Source organism: Zingiber officinale, chromosome 5A, assembly GCF_018446385.1.
Source record: "Zingiber officinale cultivar Zhangliang chromosome 5A, Zo_v1.1, whole genome shotgun sequence".
Lineage (NCBI taxonomy): Eukaryota > Viridiplantae > Streptophyta > Magnoliopsida > Zingiberales > Zingiberaceae > Zingiber > Zingiber officinale.
The window spans coordinates 147,895,067-147,913,901 of NC_055994.1; the positions used below are offsets into that span (position 1 = coordinate 147,895,067).

General features: G+C 39.3%; 2 protein-coding genes across 3 annotated transcripts; one reads left to right on the top strand and one right to left on the bottom strand.

Moving 5' to 3' along the window:
* The first annotated feature begins 310 nt into the window (after window positions 1-310).
* Window positions 311-1,749, top strand: LOC121980148. The gene is made up of 5 exons (XM_042532112.1): window positions 311-364; window positions 461-572; window positions 781-929; window positions 997-1,050; window positions 1,381-1,749. Exons 1-5 carry the CDS (start codon window positions 311-313, stop codon window positions 1,747-1,749), a joined length of 738 nt encoding a protein of 245 aa, XP_042388046.1.
* Window positions 1,750-16,046: 14,297 nt separating this feature from the next.
* On the bottom strand, window positions 16,047-18,326 carry LOC121983368 (THO complex subunit 5A-like). Of its 2 annotated transcripts, XR_006112467.1 has the most exons (3): window positions 17,947-18,326; window positions 16,687-17,021; window positions 16,047-16,246 (listed from the first exon to the last, which is right to left on the bottom strand). XR_006112467.1 is itself a non-coding variant. In XM_042536309.1 (2 exons), the coding sequence occupies exons 1-2, from the start codon at window positions 18,010-18,012 to the stop codon at window positions 16,806-16,808; spliced, it is 282 nt and encodes a 93-aa protein (XP_042392243.1). In that variant the 5' UTR covers window positions 18,013-18,325; the 3' UTR covers window positions 16,553-16,805. The 2 variants fall into 2 exon arrangements, 1 of the variants encoding a protein (XP_042392243.1); XM_042536309.1 differs by lacking the exon at window positions 16,047-16,246 and having other exon boundaries at window positions 16,553-17,021; window positions 17,947-18,325.
* Window positions 18,327-18,835: the final 509 nt, after the last annotated feature.

Here is an 18,835-nt window from a genome sequence, read left to right on the forward strand (position 1 = left end):
TAATTCTTAAATTTTACCAACTATAGAATTTTTATGTGTATTTATAAGTGAGAATGGGCAAGATTTACTTACACATTGCGATACTAAACTTCTATATCATTTCACATCAACATGTTGCTTCGTATTTTATTTCTGGTGTTTATTTCAATTGGTGGGGCACAAGGAAGATCATGGAACAAGAAAACTAAGCATTCACTTAAAACTATTCAAGTCATTTTTACTATTTTTTGAGAAATTATAAATAATATTTTTATTAAAATTATTTATTTTTTATCAGACAATATCTGGAGATCTATTTGACTGTGTTGACATGTATAAGCAACCAGCATTTGACCACCCTTTGTTGAAAAATCACACTCTTCAGGTATTGAGCATTAAAAACATAAGTCAAATTGATATGATGTTTTTTATTGCATGGTATAGTTCATTCGGTCCTTTATCTGGCTTAATAATCTTGCAGTTAAAACCAAGTAGTCTTCCAAAAGAAATGAAGCTTGCAAAATTTAAACCAGCTTCTTTTAATGGATTCAACGATACTTGTCCTTCTGGCACTGTTCTCATCCACCGTGCTGGTAAACAAGATTTAATTGAGTCTCAACCCTTGAGAAACAAATTTAGAGCACAAGCTGTAGTTAACAATCTAACTACGGAAGGAAGTCACGTTAGTCATTATTTTTTATCACTTTTATTATTATTATTACAATTTTAATTCATTATTTATAGAGTTCAAAGATAAATAATCTTTGCATTATACATAGTACGCAATGATGCAAACTATAGATGGTCAATTTTATGGAGCATATGCAAAAATGGCGACTTATAAGCTTCCAAATCTACAACATGATCAATCATCATCTAGCGCTATATATCTTTTTGGCGATACAAAAGCTCCAAATAATGAACTCAATGTGATCCAGGCTGGTTGGCATGTAAGCTAATTTAAATGGCTTGTTAATATTGCTTTATATCGTCACTAACTAATATCTAATTTCACAGGTTGCACCCTCCATGTACAATACCAATTATCCTCGATTTTTTATTGATTGGACGGTAAGTATGAATCTTTTATTTTATTTTTATTCTTTTATTCATATATATTTTTTTAGACAAAATATTTAATTACATTTTTTCCAGAGCGATGGGTATGATAAAACGGGATGTATAAACTTTCTATGTGCTGGTTTTGTTAGCACGACTAATATTTATGGACCTGGAAGTTTTATTCCTCAATTTTCCACTTATGGTGGCGAACAGAAATATCTACCGATACTAATCGCTAGGGTAATTTCTTTCTTCTTTTTTTTCCCTAAATGTGTGTGTGTTTTAAATTTTATTGAAGTTTAATCCTTATTAATAAATTTTATATATTTTTATTTATAGGATTCTAATACAGGAAATTGGTGGATTACTTATAATGATCAGTTACCTCTTGGGTATTTTCCTAAGGAATTGCTTCCAAAGATGGATGATTATGCAAATGTGGTTCAAATGGGTGGGTTTGTTGACTCTCCCTTGAATGTGCCGAGCCCTCCGATGGGCAGTGGTCATCCATGTAATGAAGGACGTAATAAAGCTGCTTATTTCATTCAAGTTCAGTTTATGGATTCGTCCAATAACCTGTACAATTTGAATCCTCTTTTTATTGTGCCTTATACTGATAATGATGATTATTATAGTGTAGCGGATGATCATTATGAAGATGATAAAGATAAATATGTTTTTGCTTATGGAGGTGTTGGAGGTTTTTAATAAGAGATATCAATGTAGTAAATTGTTTAAGGTTGATTAATAAATTTATATTAACTCTTTTTTACTTATTGTTCCATATTGTTGAAGAAAATTTTTATTAAATTTAGATCTATTTTTTTTAATGAAATTATTTTAGCCCAAAATGAACCACTGGCTAGGTCCAAAATGGATTCTTATCATGCCAAACCCGACCTTCCATTGTGATATCAAAGTCGATCCTTTTTCAAATGTAAGGATTTTCTTTTATATAGAGGAATTATGTATTCACATCTCTGGACTATATTCAATATGAACTAGTGCATGTTTTCCTCCTCCATTATAATTGAAATAATCTAATAAATCAATTTATTTTAAAAATTCAGTTTGGTAAATTTGGTTTATTTTAATTAATCTCTATTTATTTAGTTCAATTTTGATTATAAAATTTAGAATTTAGTTAAACTGATTAACCTAAATTTTTAATAATCATTATAATCAATTGATTAATGGTTGGTCCACAAATTAATAACGGTAAATTCAAAAGTCGACTTATGCAGTTGATTATCCAACAGTTGATTGTTAATAAAAAATTTTGATTAATTTAGAAACAAATCAAATTAATTATTTTATTTCTGTTCGATTTATAATTTTAGTGACAAACTTCGATCAATTCGGATAGTTAAAAAAAATCGATTAATTCAATTAGATCGGTTCAATTTTAATCGAATGAACAACGGGCTCAATAAATAATTTAACTAATTATATCATAATTATTAAATGCTAGAATTTTAGTTTATTATTTATATTAATTAATTGGTATTGAATTTATTTTGTAGTTGCACCTTATATGTACATGGGCAAAAATAGAGATAATAGTGTATCTATCTATAATTTTGTTACCGACAACACAAATAAAGTATACAACTCTAAATATTGAATGCCTAAATTTACATAGGCTTTAGTTTCAAGGAAGCATAAAGTAGATTTGATAGTAATTACTACCAATGTTGGTGGTGTCAGCTCAAGTTAAATGTTTTATATCGACTCTTTCAATATGATTCTTATTGACATGGGGATCATCTATAACTTCTTAATTTATCTTTCTATATATGATCATAGGATCGACTACGTGGGATGCTCGGTCAACATCTGACCTTTTGTTGCATTATTATTGATATGGGTTATGATAAGTGAATCTTTTTGCAGGAGAAGGAAAGGGGATAACAAAGACAAGGAAGGCTTAAAAGGACGAGATGAGGGGCCGTCCGGAAAAGGTTTGACCCGATAATGGGGTCGCTACATGTATGGCAGACAAAGATCGGTCGAACGTAATAAACCGACCGAACATATAGGACCGACAGATGAAGATCGACCGAATATAAAGACCGATCGAGTACGTATGGTCGGTCGGATATAAAGGATTGATCCAGCGTAAGGAAAGGTTAACCTTAGGTGGTCAAGAGCATGGCAAGGTCATTTGAACATAGGAGTTTAGTAAGCAAAGACCGATCAAGCACGGTTACTCGATCGGGCATATATAACCGACCGAGCATAGAGAGTCGGCCGAGCATGGAAGTTCTTAACCTTGCACACAAGAAGCAGAGGTCGACGAATGAATAGACCGATCAAGTCTATAAGTTCGGCGGGCAAAGGCTGGCTGGGTTCCGTAGACCCGTCGAACACAGAGACATTTAGTCTCATATGATCCTTAACATACGGTCGATTGAAGGAAGGGCTATCGGATAATATTGTCTCTATAAATACAACTGGTTGAACTTGGTCAGTAAGGTAGGATCGGTCGCGCTCAATGGACCGGCCGAGCATATGAGTTCGGTAGGCGAAAATTGGTCAAGTGTAAGAAACCAATCGAAAGTAGAAGCACTTAGCGTTAAGTTGTCTTGAAGACCTATATACGCTTGACCTATTAGTCTCGGTCGATAAGGTAGGACCGGCCTGGCTTAATAGACCGATCGAAGCACAAAGGCATTTAGCAGCATATGATCGACCGAAGGAAGGGTTAAAGGGCAATGATGCCTTTATACGCCCGACCGATTAATCTCGGTCGACAAGGTATGACCGTCCGGGCTCAATAGATAGGCCGAATATGAGAAGTAGATCGAACATAAAGGTCTTCAACCTTACATGATTTCTGGCATATTTATAATGAAGTCCTAGTCGGTTATAAATAACCAATCGAGTATAGAATACCGACTGATACTAGTACAGACAGAAGATATTCCTCATGAGCTTATTTGACTAACCAAGTATGTGTAACAGGTGAACCATAACAATATGTAATCATATTACAGCTTAATCAATTTGGCAGCAAATAGCTGTTGGTACAATCGACCTAGGTTTTGATCGGTACGATCATAGTTTTGATGTGTGTGTCAAAGAGTTTAAGCTAGGTTCACCCTTGTATTTGATATGTGTATTTGAGTTGTGCATGTTTGCAAGGATACACATGCGACTCAGGTTGATGGCTTCGGGTCCGGTGAAGGATGAAGCATCCGAGGGATCATGAACAAGGCAGCGAGGACAAGGGTCGAGGGAAGCGACTTCGAGGCATACGCGAAGGATGACATTGGGGACGAGCCGCGGGCTTGAATGCATCCGAGGGACGAGAGCCAAAGGAAGTATGCTTGAACGCTAGAGGTTAAAGCTGCAAAGGAAGCGTCAAATGAGTCGTAAGGGTGAGGTTACGAGTGCATGAGAACTTATACTTGGAGTAAAATCATAGTTTTAGGGTTTTACTGTAGCAGTCGACTGCATGTTTTAGCAATCGACTAGTGCAGTCGACCGCGCAGTCGACTGGGTGTGAACAGAATGGTTCTGTTCGTTCGGTCAGTGTGGATCAGTCGACTGCTAAAACATGCAGTCGACTGCACCAGTCGACTGCATGTTTTAGCAGTCGACTAGTAAATGTTCGTTGGCATACTGTTGGTGCTGCAAAGTAGTCGTTGGCTACCTCCAACGATAACACCAGTCGACTGATGATTTTTCCAGTCGAGTGGTGTCGAGATGAGTTGATATGATGATCAACTCTCTCCTCTTGTTTAAGGGAAGTTTTGGGGCTTGAAGGAGGTTACTCATGCTTGTTGAATAACTCCTTGTCATTGCCCAAAGCTTCCAAGCATACTCTCTTCCTCCTAAACCTAAGTTCATCATTGTAAAGAGGAAGAGATCCTTTGTGAGAGGTTTGCTCCACCGAGAAGGAGAAAGCTCTAGCCGGAGATTGCTGAGGATTGATCCACCGAAGGATCAAGGGCGCATCCACCTCAAGGACACGCCGTGGAGTAGGAGCAAGTAATCTCCGAACTATGTTACATCGAGCTTGTTAGCGATTTGATATTCTTTCTTTATTTTTTTTCATTAGTTAATTGTATTTCCGCGTGTGCACTAATCTTTTGTAGAGAAGAAAAGAAGTTGGGGGTGACCTATCTATCCAACCCCCTTCTAGTCAACCACTGATCCCTTACAAGTGGTATCAGAGTGAGGGCGCCCTTCAACGGACTAATCGTCGAGAAGAGCACTTCATCAAAATGGCCGGCTCAAATATTCATCCACCCAAATTCGAAAGAGACTTCTCTTGGTGGAAGAAGAAAATGGAAGTATTTTTCAATACCGATTTTGACATTATGCTAATCATGAGAAGTGATTTTGAAGAACCCAAGGATGAATGCAATGAGACAATCGACATAACAAGATGGACCAAAAGGCAAAAAGAAGAGCATCTAGTAAATTCCAAGGTAATGCATCACCTATTACATGTTCTTCCACAATAAGAAGTAACAAGAATTGGAAACTATACAAGTGCCAAAGACTTGTGGGAAAAGCTAGTAGAGCTTCATGAAGGGACATCGGAAGCAAAATTGACAAAAAGAGACCTCCTTCGAACTCAACTCAACAATATCAAGTTTGAGAAACGAGAAAAAGTATCAATTTTATATTCTAGAATTAAGGAAATTATTAATGGGCTAACAAGTGCAGGTGAGACACTTTCAAATCGAGACATGATGATGAAAGCCCTAAACGCTTTCCCAAGAACCACAACTTGGAGTTCCATTGTAGATTCATACTACATATCAAAGGACCTAGAGAAATCCTCTCTAGATGAACTCTTCTCAACAATGGAGCTTCACGAAACAAGAGTTGAAGGATTAGATGGAGAAGCTCATAGATCAAGAGGAGTAGCCCTTGTGGCAAACAAGGGAAAAGGAAAGAAGAAGAAATCTTCATCACCACCATCTTCCGACTCCGAAGAATCAAGTGCCTCAATGGATAGCGATCAAGAGGCATATATGGTAAGGAAGATGAGAAAGACATTTAAATCTTTTTCTTCTAACAAATCTCGTGTTAGGAAAAGTTCTAGAAGCAAAAGTAGGACAAGGAAGATTATTTGTTATAATTGTCAAGGAGAAGGACACATAAGAGATTATTGTCCTCTCTTGAAGAAAAAGGAAGGGAAGAAGAAGGAGGAGGAGAAGACAAAAGAAAAAGAGAAGAAGGCTCAAAACCTAAAAGTAACATGGGATGATCCATCATCATCATCGGAGGAAGAAGAGCAGCATGTAGTCAATTTTGCTCTAATGGGAATTGATGATGTAGCCTCCACCTCATCCGAAAATGAAGAGGGAAATAGCTTAAGTGAAGATGAAGAAGGGAGCCCAAGTGAAGGGGAAGGTCAAACATCGGATTCGGACGTCTCGGTAAGTGAGGTATACAATCTTCCTCCTCATGTCTTAATTAAGATCATTAAAAGTACAAATTGTTGGTGCAATATCCCTCAGGTCAAGGTTGACCTAGGTAACCAAGCTGAGTCTTGGTTTGGGTTTAGATGTTTGACAATAAGATATTGATTGAAGAAGAGTCAAGTAGGTCAAGGTTGACTGGATACTTGACTGGGAAGTCCTAACTGGGATGTTAGGCAAAATGAAAGTCCTGGTGAGTGAAGCCAGGCAGAAGGAAGTCCTAGTGAGTGAAGCTAGGCAGATGGAAATCCTGGTGAGTGAAGTCAGGTGAAAGTCCTAGTGAGTGAAGCTAGGCAGATGGAAATCCTGGTGAGTGAAGCCAGGTGAAAGTCCTAGTGAGTGAAGCTAGGCAGAGTGAAAACCCTAGTGAGTGAAGCTAGGTGAAAACAAGTCCTAGTGAGTGAAGCTAGGCAGATGGAAAACCCTAGTGAGTGAAGCTAGGTGAAAGTCCTGGTGAGTGAAGCCAGGCAAGGGAAAATCCAGATGGATCAAGGATGATCGGACATCTGGTGTTGGGAAGTCCAAGTAGGTCAAACGATTGACTGGATACTTGGCATGAAAGAAAAGTCCAAGTAGGTCAAAGGGATTGACCGGATACTTGGCACAGAGAAAAGTCCAAGTGGGTCAAAGGGATTGACCGGACACTTGGTAAGGGAGTCCTAGCAGGTCAAGGGAGTGACTAGATGCTAGGCATGACATACCAACAGGTCAAGGTTGACCGAATGTTGGTTAGGGATGTTTGGGACTTGGTTTTGGACAAAACCAATCGGATCGATCCGTGGATCGATCCAGGCTCTGGATCGATCGGTGGATCGATCCGCCGATCGATCGACGAGCCACGGATCGATCCGTGGATCGATCAGATGTCCCAATCGATCAATGGATCGATTGGGACGCCCCTCGATAAGCGCCGGATCGATCCGTGGATCGATCCAGCGCGCTTCTGTGCAGAAGCTCTGGATCGATCCGTGGATCGATCCAAAGCCTCCCCGATCGATTGGGAACATTCGAATCGATCGGGATCCGACCGTTGGCGTCGTTTATAGCTGCAGGCGTTCGATGGCTGCGAGTAGAACTTCTTCGATTCACTCCAGAGCTCTCGCCAACTCCTCCACAGCGCTCACAAAGCTCAGATCGCCAGTTCTTGAAGGATCTTGGAAGCTCTCCAAGTCAAGAGGCGGATCAAAGCCAAGAAGAGAAGCTAGGGTTAGGGTTTTGTACTCATTGTAAGCTTGTAAGCTTGTATTTCTTGTATCCTTTCCCTCTCTTCTTGTATTGAGTATTGTAGGGCTTCTCCGCCCTTGGTAGTTACCACAAAGGAGAGTTTTATTTAGTGGAGGGTGTGTGTGTTGGTGTGGATCCTTGGATTAGTCACCTCTTGTGAGGTGGATACCAAGTAAAACCAACCGTGTTAGCGTTGTGTGTTTGTTTCTGTATTTTCCGCTGCACATCTTTGAAGGAACAAGCAACGCCGAGCACCGAGCGAACGCGACGAGCTATTCACCCCCCCTCTAGCTACTTTTGGTCCTAACAAGTGGTATCAGAGCAAGGCCGCTCTTCACCGGAATCATCGCCGGAAGGGTCAAGCATATCAAGAAAAGCTAGAGGGTGAAGAAGTTGGAGCAAATTCTTCAAGTTCAAGATTCTATCAAGCTCAACTTCAAGATGCAATTCCAAGATGGACTTGGATTTGACACAAGGGTGGCTCCACCGTACACATCGGCAAGCTTCGATTCTTGGAGATCAAGAATCGAAAACTTTCTTATGATGGAGATAGAGCAATGGTTTGCTCTAATGGAAGGCTTCAAAGCTCCAACGAACTCCAAGGGCAAGCTTCTAAAGAAAAGCAGATGGAGCTCAGAGCAAATTCAAAGGGGCGAGGCAAATGACAAAGTGACCAAGCTTCTGGTCAACTTATTGCCTAGCCACATCTTGGCTCGAGTTGGAGAATTCGAAGATGCCAAGGAGCTTTGGAGCAAATTGGCCAAGCTTCATGAAGAGATCCCCTCCACTGTACAAGATCATGAAGAATCCAAAGAGGGTGACTCTTTGGAGCAAGACCAAAAGGAGGATTCCGAGGTTGATAGATGCTCAACCTCCCAAGAAGAGGAAATCCAATAAGCTTCATCCTCAAGGGAATGCAACGAAGGGAACAAGGAGGGAGCATACTCCTTGTTTCATATTCAAGATGATGAAGCCTCCACCTCTAGGATTGAGGGGGAGCAATTCTTGGTGACGCCGGATCAAGAGGAAGGAGAAGCTTCTACATCCGGGTCAAGAGACGAAGAGGAGGAAGTAGATTCTACCTCCACAAGTCAAGAAAAATCAAATGGAGGAGAATCAAGGTCCGATCAAGAGAAAGCTTCTACCTCCGGATCCAAAGAAAAAGATGTCACCCCTACAAGCAAAGGTATAAATATTTCAATTAATAATAAAAATCATATAATATGTTTTGAGTGTAGGGAACATGGGCACTATAAGAGCAAGTGTCCCAACTTGGCCAAGAAGAAGGGCCAAATGACACAAAAGGGCAAGGAAAAGCTCAAGGAGACCACCCCCGGGACAAAGAAGAGCAAGGAGCACATTGTGTGCTTCTTGTGTCAACAAAAAGGGCATTACCAAAGTCAATGCCCCAAGGGGAAGAAGATGGTCAAGGCTCAAGGAGGCACTAGTCAAGGGGGAGCCTCCAAGGTAAAGAAGAAGGTAACATTCATTGAGCCTATTCCCTTGCAAAATGGTAAAAAGCATGCTAGGTCAAATTTTTATCATCTTAATGCGATTTACCATAAGAATAGGAAGCATGAGGGCTTTAAGGAAAAGCATGTGGCCCTACATGCCAAAACTACTATCCCAAAGGCTAGGAATGTAGGTAAAAACCTAGGCGATAACTCTAAGGATGTAAGATACAAGCCTAGAAACAAAAATGCTCATGAACTTAATGGAAAACCAAAAACTAAGGACTTAGTGATGGAAAATCAAGTCTTGAGGTCAAGACTTGATAAAATTGAAAAGACCCTAAAAAGGATGGAAAATATCCTATTAGGGCAAAATGAGCATAACCTAGGTTTAGGGGTACAAACGTCATCCAATGGCCATAAAGGTTTGGGATACAAACCAAAGGCTAAGAAGGATGTGCCCTCTTACCATAGAGTTCCATATAGTTATGGAACAAACCCTAGGTCTAGTGGTCAAGCCAAAAATACTAGGGAAGTCATCCCTAAGAGTATTTTTGCAATAAATGTGACTAAGACTTCTAAGAAGTCTAAGAAAGTCACAAACAAGGTCACAAGGGAGGTTATCCCTAGAGTTGACCTAGAAAATGTGACCAAGGCTTCTAAGAGGCCCAACAAGGTCACTAGGAAGGTATCTAGGGAAGTTATCCCTAGTTAGTACCTAGAGCATCCAAGGAGCACCAATAGGTGTTGGGTTCCTAGGAACATCTTCTCTACCCTATAGATGGGTTAGAGAGTGTCAACTCCGATTAGAAGGGTAGTTAACCCAACTTTGAGGAAATTGACACTCAAGGAGCATTTTCAAGGTTTTTGTTAACCTTTGAAAATGAAATGGAATTATTTATTACTCCTTGAAAGAGTAAAATGTGCCTAATGGTGGAAGAATTGATTTTAATCTTAAATGGCACATATTGGAAAATTAATAAGAACTATCAAGTTGGATTTTTGGTATGTTCTTAGGCAATTTAAGGCAATCCGGGCCTTAAATTTAAAAGTGCTACTCTTGAGGAAAAATAGAATATGCCAACATTTGAGGACATGTTTATTTTAATTGGCATAAATTAATCAAGGGAATAAGAAATGCAAACTTAGGCTTTGGCATTTTCTTGAAGCACTTTAGGGCAATCTAGGTTTAAGGTGTAAGTTTAGCTAAGACTTTAAGGATACTTAGATAGTTAATCTAGGTATATTTTATTTATGATAAATCTTGCCATGATTGTTTGCCCATCATATGCTATGACATCATGTCTATTTTTACATTCATGTTTTATTATGAAAAATTCAAAAAAAAAATACCATGTCATGACATTCATACATCATGTAGCAATAGGATATTTTCTTTTGAAAATTATTTTCTTTTGATGTATGCCATAACATAATCATGCATTAAGTTTAATTCCTTGTAATTAAGGACAAATGACATCTAACGACACTTATTGACAAGTGACATCCTGGGTGGATGTCTAATATCTCTAAAATGCCTAGATAGATATGCATGATCCCTAGAATGGGGCAAAACCAAATTTTACATCTCACAAAGACCTCTAAGGTGACTTGTATGTGTTTTAGTGAATATTATATACAAGTGAGATGTTAGGATGATGAACAAAGCTCAAGATGTTGATTTAGTGCATTCCTTTGAGTTTTAAATTCATCAAAACACATAGTTATGTGTTTTCCCATCATTGGAAAAGCTAATGTACAAGTCATGTGCATTAAGGCCAAGGAACATGATGGGATATTGGTTTTGAAAATGTTTTTAAAATGTTTTTGGAAAACCTTGGTGAAGGCTATCTTTTGAGAGTAATCACCATTGAATAGTTAGACACAAACTTGAAGAAAAACACTAAAGTTTTTGCAGGTTTTCAAGTTTGTGTCAATCTTTGAAAATATGATGTATTTTCATAGAAAGTTATTTTTCCATGATTAAGTATGCCCTAAATAATGTCTACACGAAATTTCATAATTTTTGGATTTTTGTAGAATTTTCTAGGGGTTTCTGAAGTTGACTGAAATGGAATTTCAGCAACTATCGAACTCGATCGATCCATGGATCGATTGAGTTCTGAATCGATCCATGGATCGATTCAACGGCAATTAGCCGAAGCTCGCTGGATCGATCAGCCGATCGATCAGGAGTCTGAATCGATCCGTGGATCGATTCGAAAGGTTCAATCGATTGGAACTCAACTCAATCGATCCAAGTTGTTGATTTTGGGAAGGCCTGATTTCAACATCTTTGAACCTCTTTGAGTCTAGGTAACCATTCCAAACCCTTAAATACATTTGTATACATACAAAGGGTGTTTTCATGTTGAAAACAAGGATGGATTGGTTAACGAAGACTAAGTAGAAGTTTAGGTTGAGGTTGTTTCAAATTTTGAATATTTGAACCTCAAAACTTCCAAATTTGGATTTCCTAATGTTTTAGGGATTCCAAGTCATTGTTGGTGCAATGACAGAAGTTACCACCATGTCTTTAGGGGGAGGGACTCTTTAAAGACATGAAAATTATTTTTCATGAACCTTGGAAGGTGGTTAACCTTCTGTTGTGAACTTGCTCAAGGTTGAGCATTTAAACTTGAAATGGGGAGAAATGGGGAGTGGATATCCTCATTATTTCAAGTGGACACTCAAGTAGTAGATAATGCTCAAGGTTGGGTAGTTGTCTACATTGAGGGAGAAGTTAAGGATAAATGAAGGGTATGGGACCTTCATTATCGTGTTGATCACAACGAGTGATGTTGTGAACAACGATGAGCAACTCTTCAGGGTAAGAGTCTTCAACAAATGGATTTGTTGAAGTGTGCCCAGAATTGGAGCATAGGTTGATGTGTGTCCAACGATGGGTTGATGTGTGCCAATAGGGGGAGAATGTATGGTTAAGCTTAGTCCTTCATTACCTATGGGAAGGTCATAGGGGGAGAATGAAAGGACTCATGAAAGGGAGTAAGTTAGGCTTTCATTACCTAGAGGGAGTTTGCCCTCTTAGGGGGAGAATGAAGAGCTTAATTTATGCTTTCATTACCTAGTGGCATGAAGAAGGAGGCTATGGGATTAGCCTAACTTACATATGGGATTGTAAGTGTTATTGTGGTATTGTCAAACATCAAAAAGGGGGAGATTGTTGGTGTAATATCCCTCAGGTCAAGGTTGACCTAGGTAACCAAGCTGAGTCTTGATTTGGGTTTAGATGTTTGACAATAAGATATTGATTGAAGAAGAGTCAAATAGGTCAAGGTTGACTGGATACTTGACTGGGAAGTCCTAACTGGGATGTTAGGCAAAATGAAAGTCCTGGTGAGTGAAGCCAGGCAGAAGGAAGTCCTAGTGAGTGAAGCTAGGCAGATGGAAATCCTGGTGAGTGAAGCCAGGTGAAAGTCCTAGTGAGTGAAGCTAGGCAGATGGAAATCCTGGTGAGTGAAGCCAGGTGAAAGTCCTAGTGAGTGAAGCTAGGCAGAGTGAAAACCCTAGTGAGTGAAGCTAGGTGAAAACAAGTCCTAGTGAGTGAAGCTAGGCAGATGGAAAACCCTAGTGAGTGAAGCTAGGTGAAAGTCCTGGTGAGTGAAACCAGGCAAGGGAAAATCCAGATGGATCAAGGATGATCGGACATCTGGTGTTGGGAAGTCCAAGTAGGTCAAAGGATTGACTGGATACTTGGCATGAAAGAAAAGTCCAAGTAGGTCAAAGGGATTGACCGGATACTTGGCACAGAGAAAAGTCCAAGTGGGTCAAAGGGATTGACCGGACACTTGGTAAGAGAGTCCTAGCAGGTCAAGGGAGTGACTAGATGCTAGGCATGACATACCAACAGGTCAAGGTTGACCGAATGTTGGTTAGGGATGTTTGGGACTTGGTTTTGGACAAAAACCAACTCTTGGATCGATCCGTGGATCGATCCAGCTCGATCGATCGGTGGATCGATCCGGACCTGCCCCAACGAACGAGAGCTCGGATCGATCCGTGGATCGATCAGATGTCCCAATCGATCAATGGATCGATTGACGTGATTCGCGCGATAAGCGCCGGATCGATCCGTGGATCGATCCAGCGCGCTTCGTGCAGACGCTCTGGATCGATCCGTGGATCGATCCAAAGCCTCCCCGATCGATTGGGAACATTCGAATCGATCGGGATCCGACCGTTGGCGTCGTTTATAGCTGCAGGCGTTCGATGGCTGCGAGTAGAACTTCTCCGATTCACTCCAGAGCTCTCGCCAACTCCTCCACAGCGCTCACAAAGCTCAGATCGCAAGTTCTTGAAGGATCTTGGAAGCTCTCCAAGTCAAGAGGCGGATCAAAGCCAAGAAGAGAAGCTAGGGTTAGGGTTTTGTACTCATTGTAAGCTTGTAAGCTTGTATTTCTTGTATCCTTTCCCTCTCTTCTTGTATTGAGTATTGTAGGGCTTCTCCGCCCTTGGTAGTTACCACAAAGGAGAGTTTTATTTAGTGGAGGGTGTGTGTGTTAGTGTGGATCCTTGGATTAGTCACCTCTTGTGAGGTGGATACCAAGTAAAACCAACCGTGTTAGCGTTGTGTGTTTGTTTCTGTATTTTCCGCTGCACATCTTTGAAGGAACAAGCAACGCCGAGCACCGAGCGAACGCGACGAGCTATTCACCCCTCTAGCTACTTTTGGTCCTAACACAAATGATGATTTGTTCAAGGCAAAAAGGAAAAATAAAACCTTGAAAAATAGCATTTGCATGCTTAAAGAAAAATTAGAATCCATGTCTATTAGGGATGATGATATGCATGCTTCTTCTACTAATTCAAATGATTCAGGTTTAGAAGAAGAAAATAACGCTTTAAGGGAAAAGGTAGAATATCTTACCAATGCCTTTAGAAAATTTGAAATTGGCTCTAAAACCCTAAACATAATCATTGGGAGTCAAAGGGCAAGTTTTAAGAAAAATGGGTTAGGATACAATGAACCCAACAATGATAAGACCTACCATTGTCTACTTGCTAGGGGGCAATCAAAAACCAAGACCATAAATAGAAAATGGATCCCCAAGGAATATTTGATTAACCCAATTAGAAAGAATTTCTATTGGGTGCCAAAATCAATCCTCAAGGGTTAGAGGATTTTAGGTCAAATTAACCATAAGAAATAATTATTCAAATATATGAAAGATGGTTGACTTGAGACCTTAAGAGGGAGCACTTAGCCTTGATAGAAAGTCATGATCAAGGGGGCTAAGTAGAAGTTACCATTGTACCTTATCTCACAATGACTTGTATGATTTTCCAACCATAAATGTGAGATAATGGAATGATACTAATAATTCACTTATGCTTATGGCATTTTGATGAGTTATGTGATGTATCAATTTTTAGTGATCATAGGTCAGCTATGGGGAAAGTAAATGTTTAATTAATGGACATCTTGCCCATAGATCATAGTTAGACATTTCAAATGTTTTGAAAACAATTCTATGTTTTATTTATAGTGGATAGTTATTTTGAAACATATGAATTCAAAACTAGGGTTTAATTTGATACAAACTTGAGTGTTTTTCAAAGTGTTTGAGTTTTTATCAAAACTTCGAAAATATGATGAATTTTCATGGAAGCATATTTTTCCTTGTTAAAGAACATTATAAGAAATATATGTTCAAAATTTCATGATTTTTCGAATTTTCTAGAATTTTTTATGCATTTCTGAAGTTGACTTCAGAAAGCTGAAATTCAGCCTTGTAATGTGCCAGTCGACTGCAACAGATGGCAGTCGACTGGTACCTGTAAAACGATTATTCGAATTGCTAGTGAATTTCCTAACGAAAGCACCCTCGTGTGCGGGCCTTGGAGTAGGAGTCACCAAAGGTTCCGAACCAAGTAAAATTGGTTATTGTGTTAGCATTGTTTTAATTTCGTCTTTTCCGCTGCGCTTACTCTTGTCGAAATTTTTATAATCGCTATTCCCCCCCCCCCCCCCCCCCTCTAACGAAACTTTACGATCCAACATTCAGAACCCGACAGTTCAAAGGCTATCAAAACTTATCTTAATGTACTATTTTATCTTTTATTCTAACTCTGTTTTTGTAGGAAAATTAACATTTTTGCAAGGTCAGATTATGTCTTGTTCGGTCGATTGAACCTTTGGATTGGTTGATCGAACCACTAAGCCAAAAGAGCAAATTTTAGCTCGCGATGAAGTGTAGACCAAGGGATCGATCTACCGAACAAGGAGGTTAAGTCAACCGAATGGTGGATAAACTTCGGACCGGATTGATCGGACTAGATAAGCCGAGAAGTGTCGAGGGTTCAGTCAATCGAACAGACGGATCGATAGACTGAACGAAGATTCTATTCGAAGCGACGGCATCTAGACGAAAAGTCGGGTAACTTCAACAGATTAGGTCGACCGATTTAGGGGATTGATCGACCGATCAACATCGAGTCAAACTTGATCCCGATATCAGTGGATCTGGATCAATTCCAACTCGGCTATAAAAGGAGACCAAGACCCAACACTTTGAGATAACGAATTTTGACAATCATTAGCTTCCACGCGCTGCTCCGAGAACCTCTACGATGCCCAAAATCTTCTTCAACGACAGAAAGCTCAGCCTTTTCAGATCCTTAGAAGTCGTCGGTATAATTTTAAGTAAGAGTACTTCAATTATATTATTCTTGTACTTCATATCTATATTTGTAATTTCCGAATTGATAGTAAATTGTCCAACGAAAATGATCAACAATCACGGACTTTAGAGTAGGAGTCGTCAAAGACTCCAAATCAAGTAATCAAAAATGTTAGCACTTGCTAGCATGCATCGATCTTACACAACTAATATGTGTATTATAGTATTGTTTGCCAAACTATATCCAAAAATAGAGCTAACAGTGTAATTTGTCTATTATTTTGTTACTGGCAACAAAATAAAACACTAACTCGAAAATACTAAATGTCAAAACTTACACAGGCTTGGGTTTCTAGACAACTAAAAGTAGATTGTGTTGGTGAAGGATGCACAACACTTAACCCAGAGTGTTGAACTCAAGATAGAAAAGAGGTATCAACTCCTGCTGTCCCTGCATAGATATATCTTAAAATATTTTAAACGTCTTAAATATTAGGCAAAGGAATGATCAAGTTATTAACTGTTCAATAATTTGAGGTCTTTATGTACGGAATAATCAAAGGGCAAATATATAAACCCTCCTTAGCAAGTGAACACTATTAGTATCCGAAATCAGACAAAAAAATTGTAACGAAGTTAGTAGCTATTCTGCATAATTGAGTTTGAACATCCATGTATCTATCAAAAACTTGTTATCTTTCAAGCCTATGCAGAGAGGAAGGCAGAAGATTCTACCTAGAAACTTGTTAACTCCAAATGGTCAAGAACAGGTAAATAAAATCTACCACGTAACTAAAAAATAAACAATATTACGACAATTCTACAAATACATGTGTGAAAAGGAATAGGATAATTCAGGAGGAAATATATTCAATGTTTTTTCTCAGTTACCATTTCCTTGTTTACTTGTTGCAGAGCAAAGGTTTGAGCATCCTTCACACTCCCCAAAATCTCCATTTCAATCTTCTCTCCAAATGCTTCTTTCTGTGCCAAAAGTTGTGAGTACAATGTTAAAGAGGTGGTGGAAGAAATTCTGCTGCATGAAGCTGCTTCAATTTCTTGGTATGGGAAAACCCCAGGTGTTGTTGCACTGGTAAAGATGCTTTCTTCAGAGATTTCAAATGTGACGGTAGACTTGATAGAAACTTCTTTCTACCAGATATGGCATCAAGAAGACTTGCTTTATGCTGTTCCAGTTTCTCATGAAGCTTGCAAAGCTCCTTTCTCTGATGACATGATAATACAAGAAATAAAATCATAAGTTTGGAATGGTAAAATCCAAACATACAAACACTTAAAAATTCAACACTTAAAAATCCAATATACTCAAAAGAGAAAGTTGCCTGAGAATATAAGGAGGGCAACTGGAAGAGGGCAACTGGAAGAGGATATAAGGAGGTAAAATCCAATAGTTAAAGACAGGTATCAGCAGTATTCTCAAAATCCAATGTACTCAATCACTTAAAAATTCAACATACAAACAATACTCACTTTCGATTGATATAGAGAATATAAGGAGGGCAACTGGAAGAGGGTACAAGAATAAGATGCCTCAACGAAATGTATGGCAACTCAAAAGAGAAAGTTGCCTGAGAAGACAATGCAGCTGACAAGGAACCATAGTCTAAATGAATCTGAAAATTAATCAGTTGTTTTCAACTATATACTTCTCAAAAGGACGGTATATTTTAATTCTAAATGCCAAGCAAAGAAATATTTGCAAATTAAGTGACACGGGGCAACAATTACCAAGTAAATTTCCACCAAATTTTGGGAAATTGAAATTTACATATAATGGAGAATAAAGGAGATGAAGAATAAGTTATCCTTCCCTCAATGATAAGCTTCCCAAAAAAGAAGAAGCAAATTCCTGTTCTCCATATCCCTTCAAACTTCTAATATAAACGAAACCAGAGAGGGTAAGCTGCTATCTAATACCCAATTTGTTTAATCTCGGCTTCCATTATCAACAGTGATTCCTTTTGATCCCCCAATGAATCTGTCTACAGAAAAATGCTTACGACTACCAAAGGCATGGATTTTAGCGATAGAATCAAGCCAACTTCCATCTGCAGCATTGATCGGCTCTAGGTGACAGAAACTATCGTCATTGAATCAACAATTTAACAGAAATACAACAAAGTCAGGTACCTGAAATAGCTCAAAGTTGAGCCTCTTCAACATCAAATCATGCGCCACGTGGCCCGCCATCGCCATCCCCTTGATTTCCTCCGGCGCGCTACTTAAGAATTCTTCTTCAGGCACGAGCTCAATATCAGGATACTTGGACCGGAAATCTTTGCAAGCCTTGATAGCCTTCAGGTAGTGGCTCTTCTCATACAGGAGGTTGTGAAGGTGCAGCGTGGTGGTATCCACCGGGCCCTTCGAAGCCTCCGTCTCCGCCTTGATGCAGTCCTCCTCCACCAAAATCGACCGATTGACCTACAAAACAGCTGAAGAAGAAGAAAGTTAGGGTTCCACTAAAACCCCTAGAATCAAAGTAGGAAAAAATTGAAACTTTCACCGAGAGGAACCTTCCGTAGGGTGATGAAGTGCTCGCAGCGGGCAGCTCAAGAACCCAGCATCTTTTAGTTGTATGTCTCATTTAGAGAAAAAATTTCTATAAATTCATCATAACTGAAGCTCGAACTATGGATATCTAGGTGACAACTTAAATGTCCTCCCGTTACACCATAGCTCCGGGGCTCTTTGAATGAACATTGATGGCAAAAGACGAATACGTTCGCCCCCAACGTCCCCATCAACCCGTCCCAGAACTAATACGAAGGAACATGAATAATGAAGAAAGGTAGATAAATGGAACGAAAGTGAAGGAAAAGATCTATTTTACCGTCATGCCAAAGTACATCCTCATAAACCCATCCTACTCGCATTGGCAAGCCAAACCTACTCACTTGGGAGCGATTACAATCACTCAACTTGACAGATCTTAGATGCACACCTTGCCACCCATAGAATTGGAATTGGCTAGGGAGCTCAATCTCCTAAATCATACGATCAAAGATGGTACAATATATCA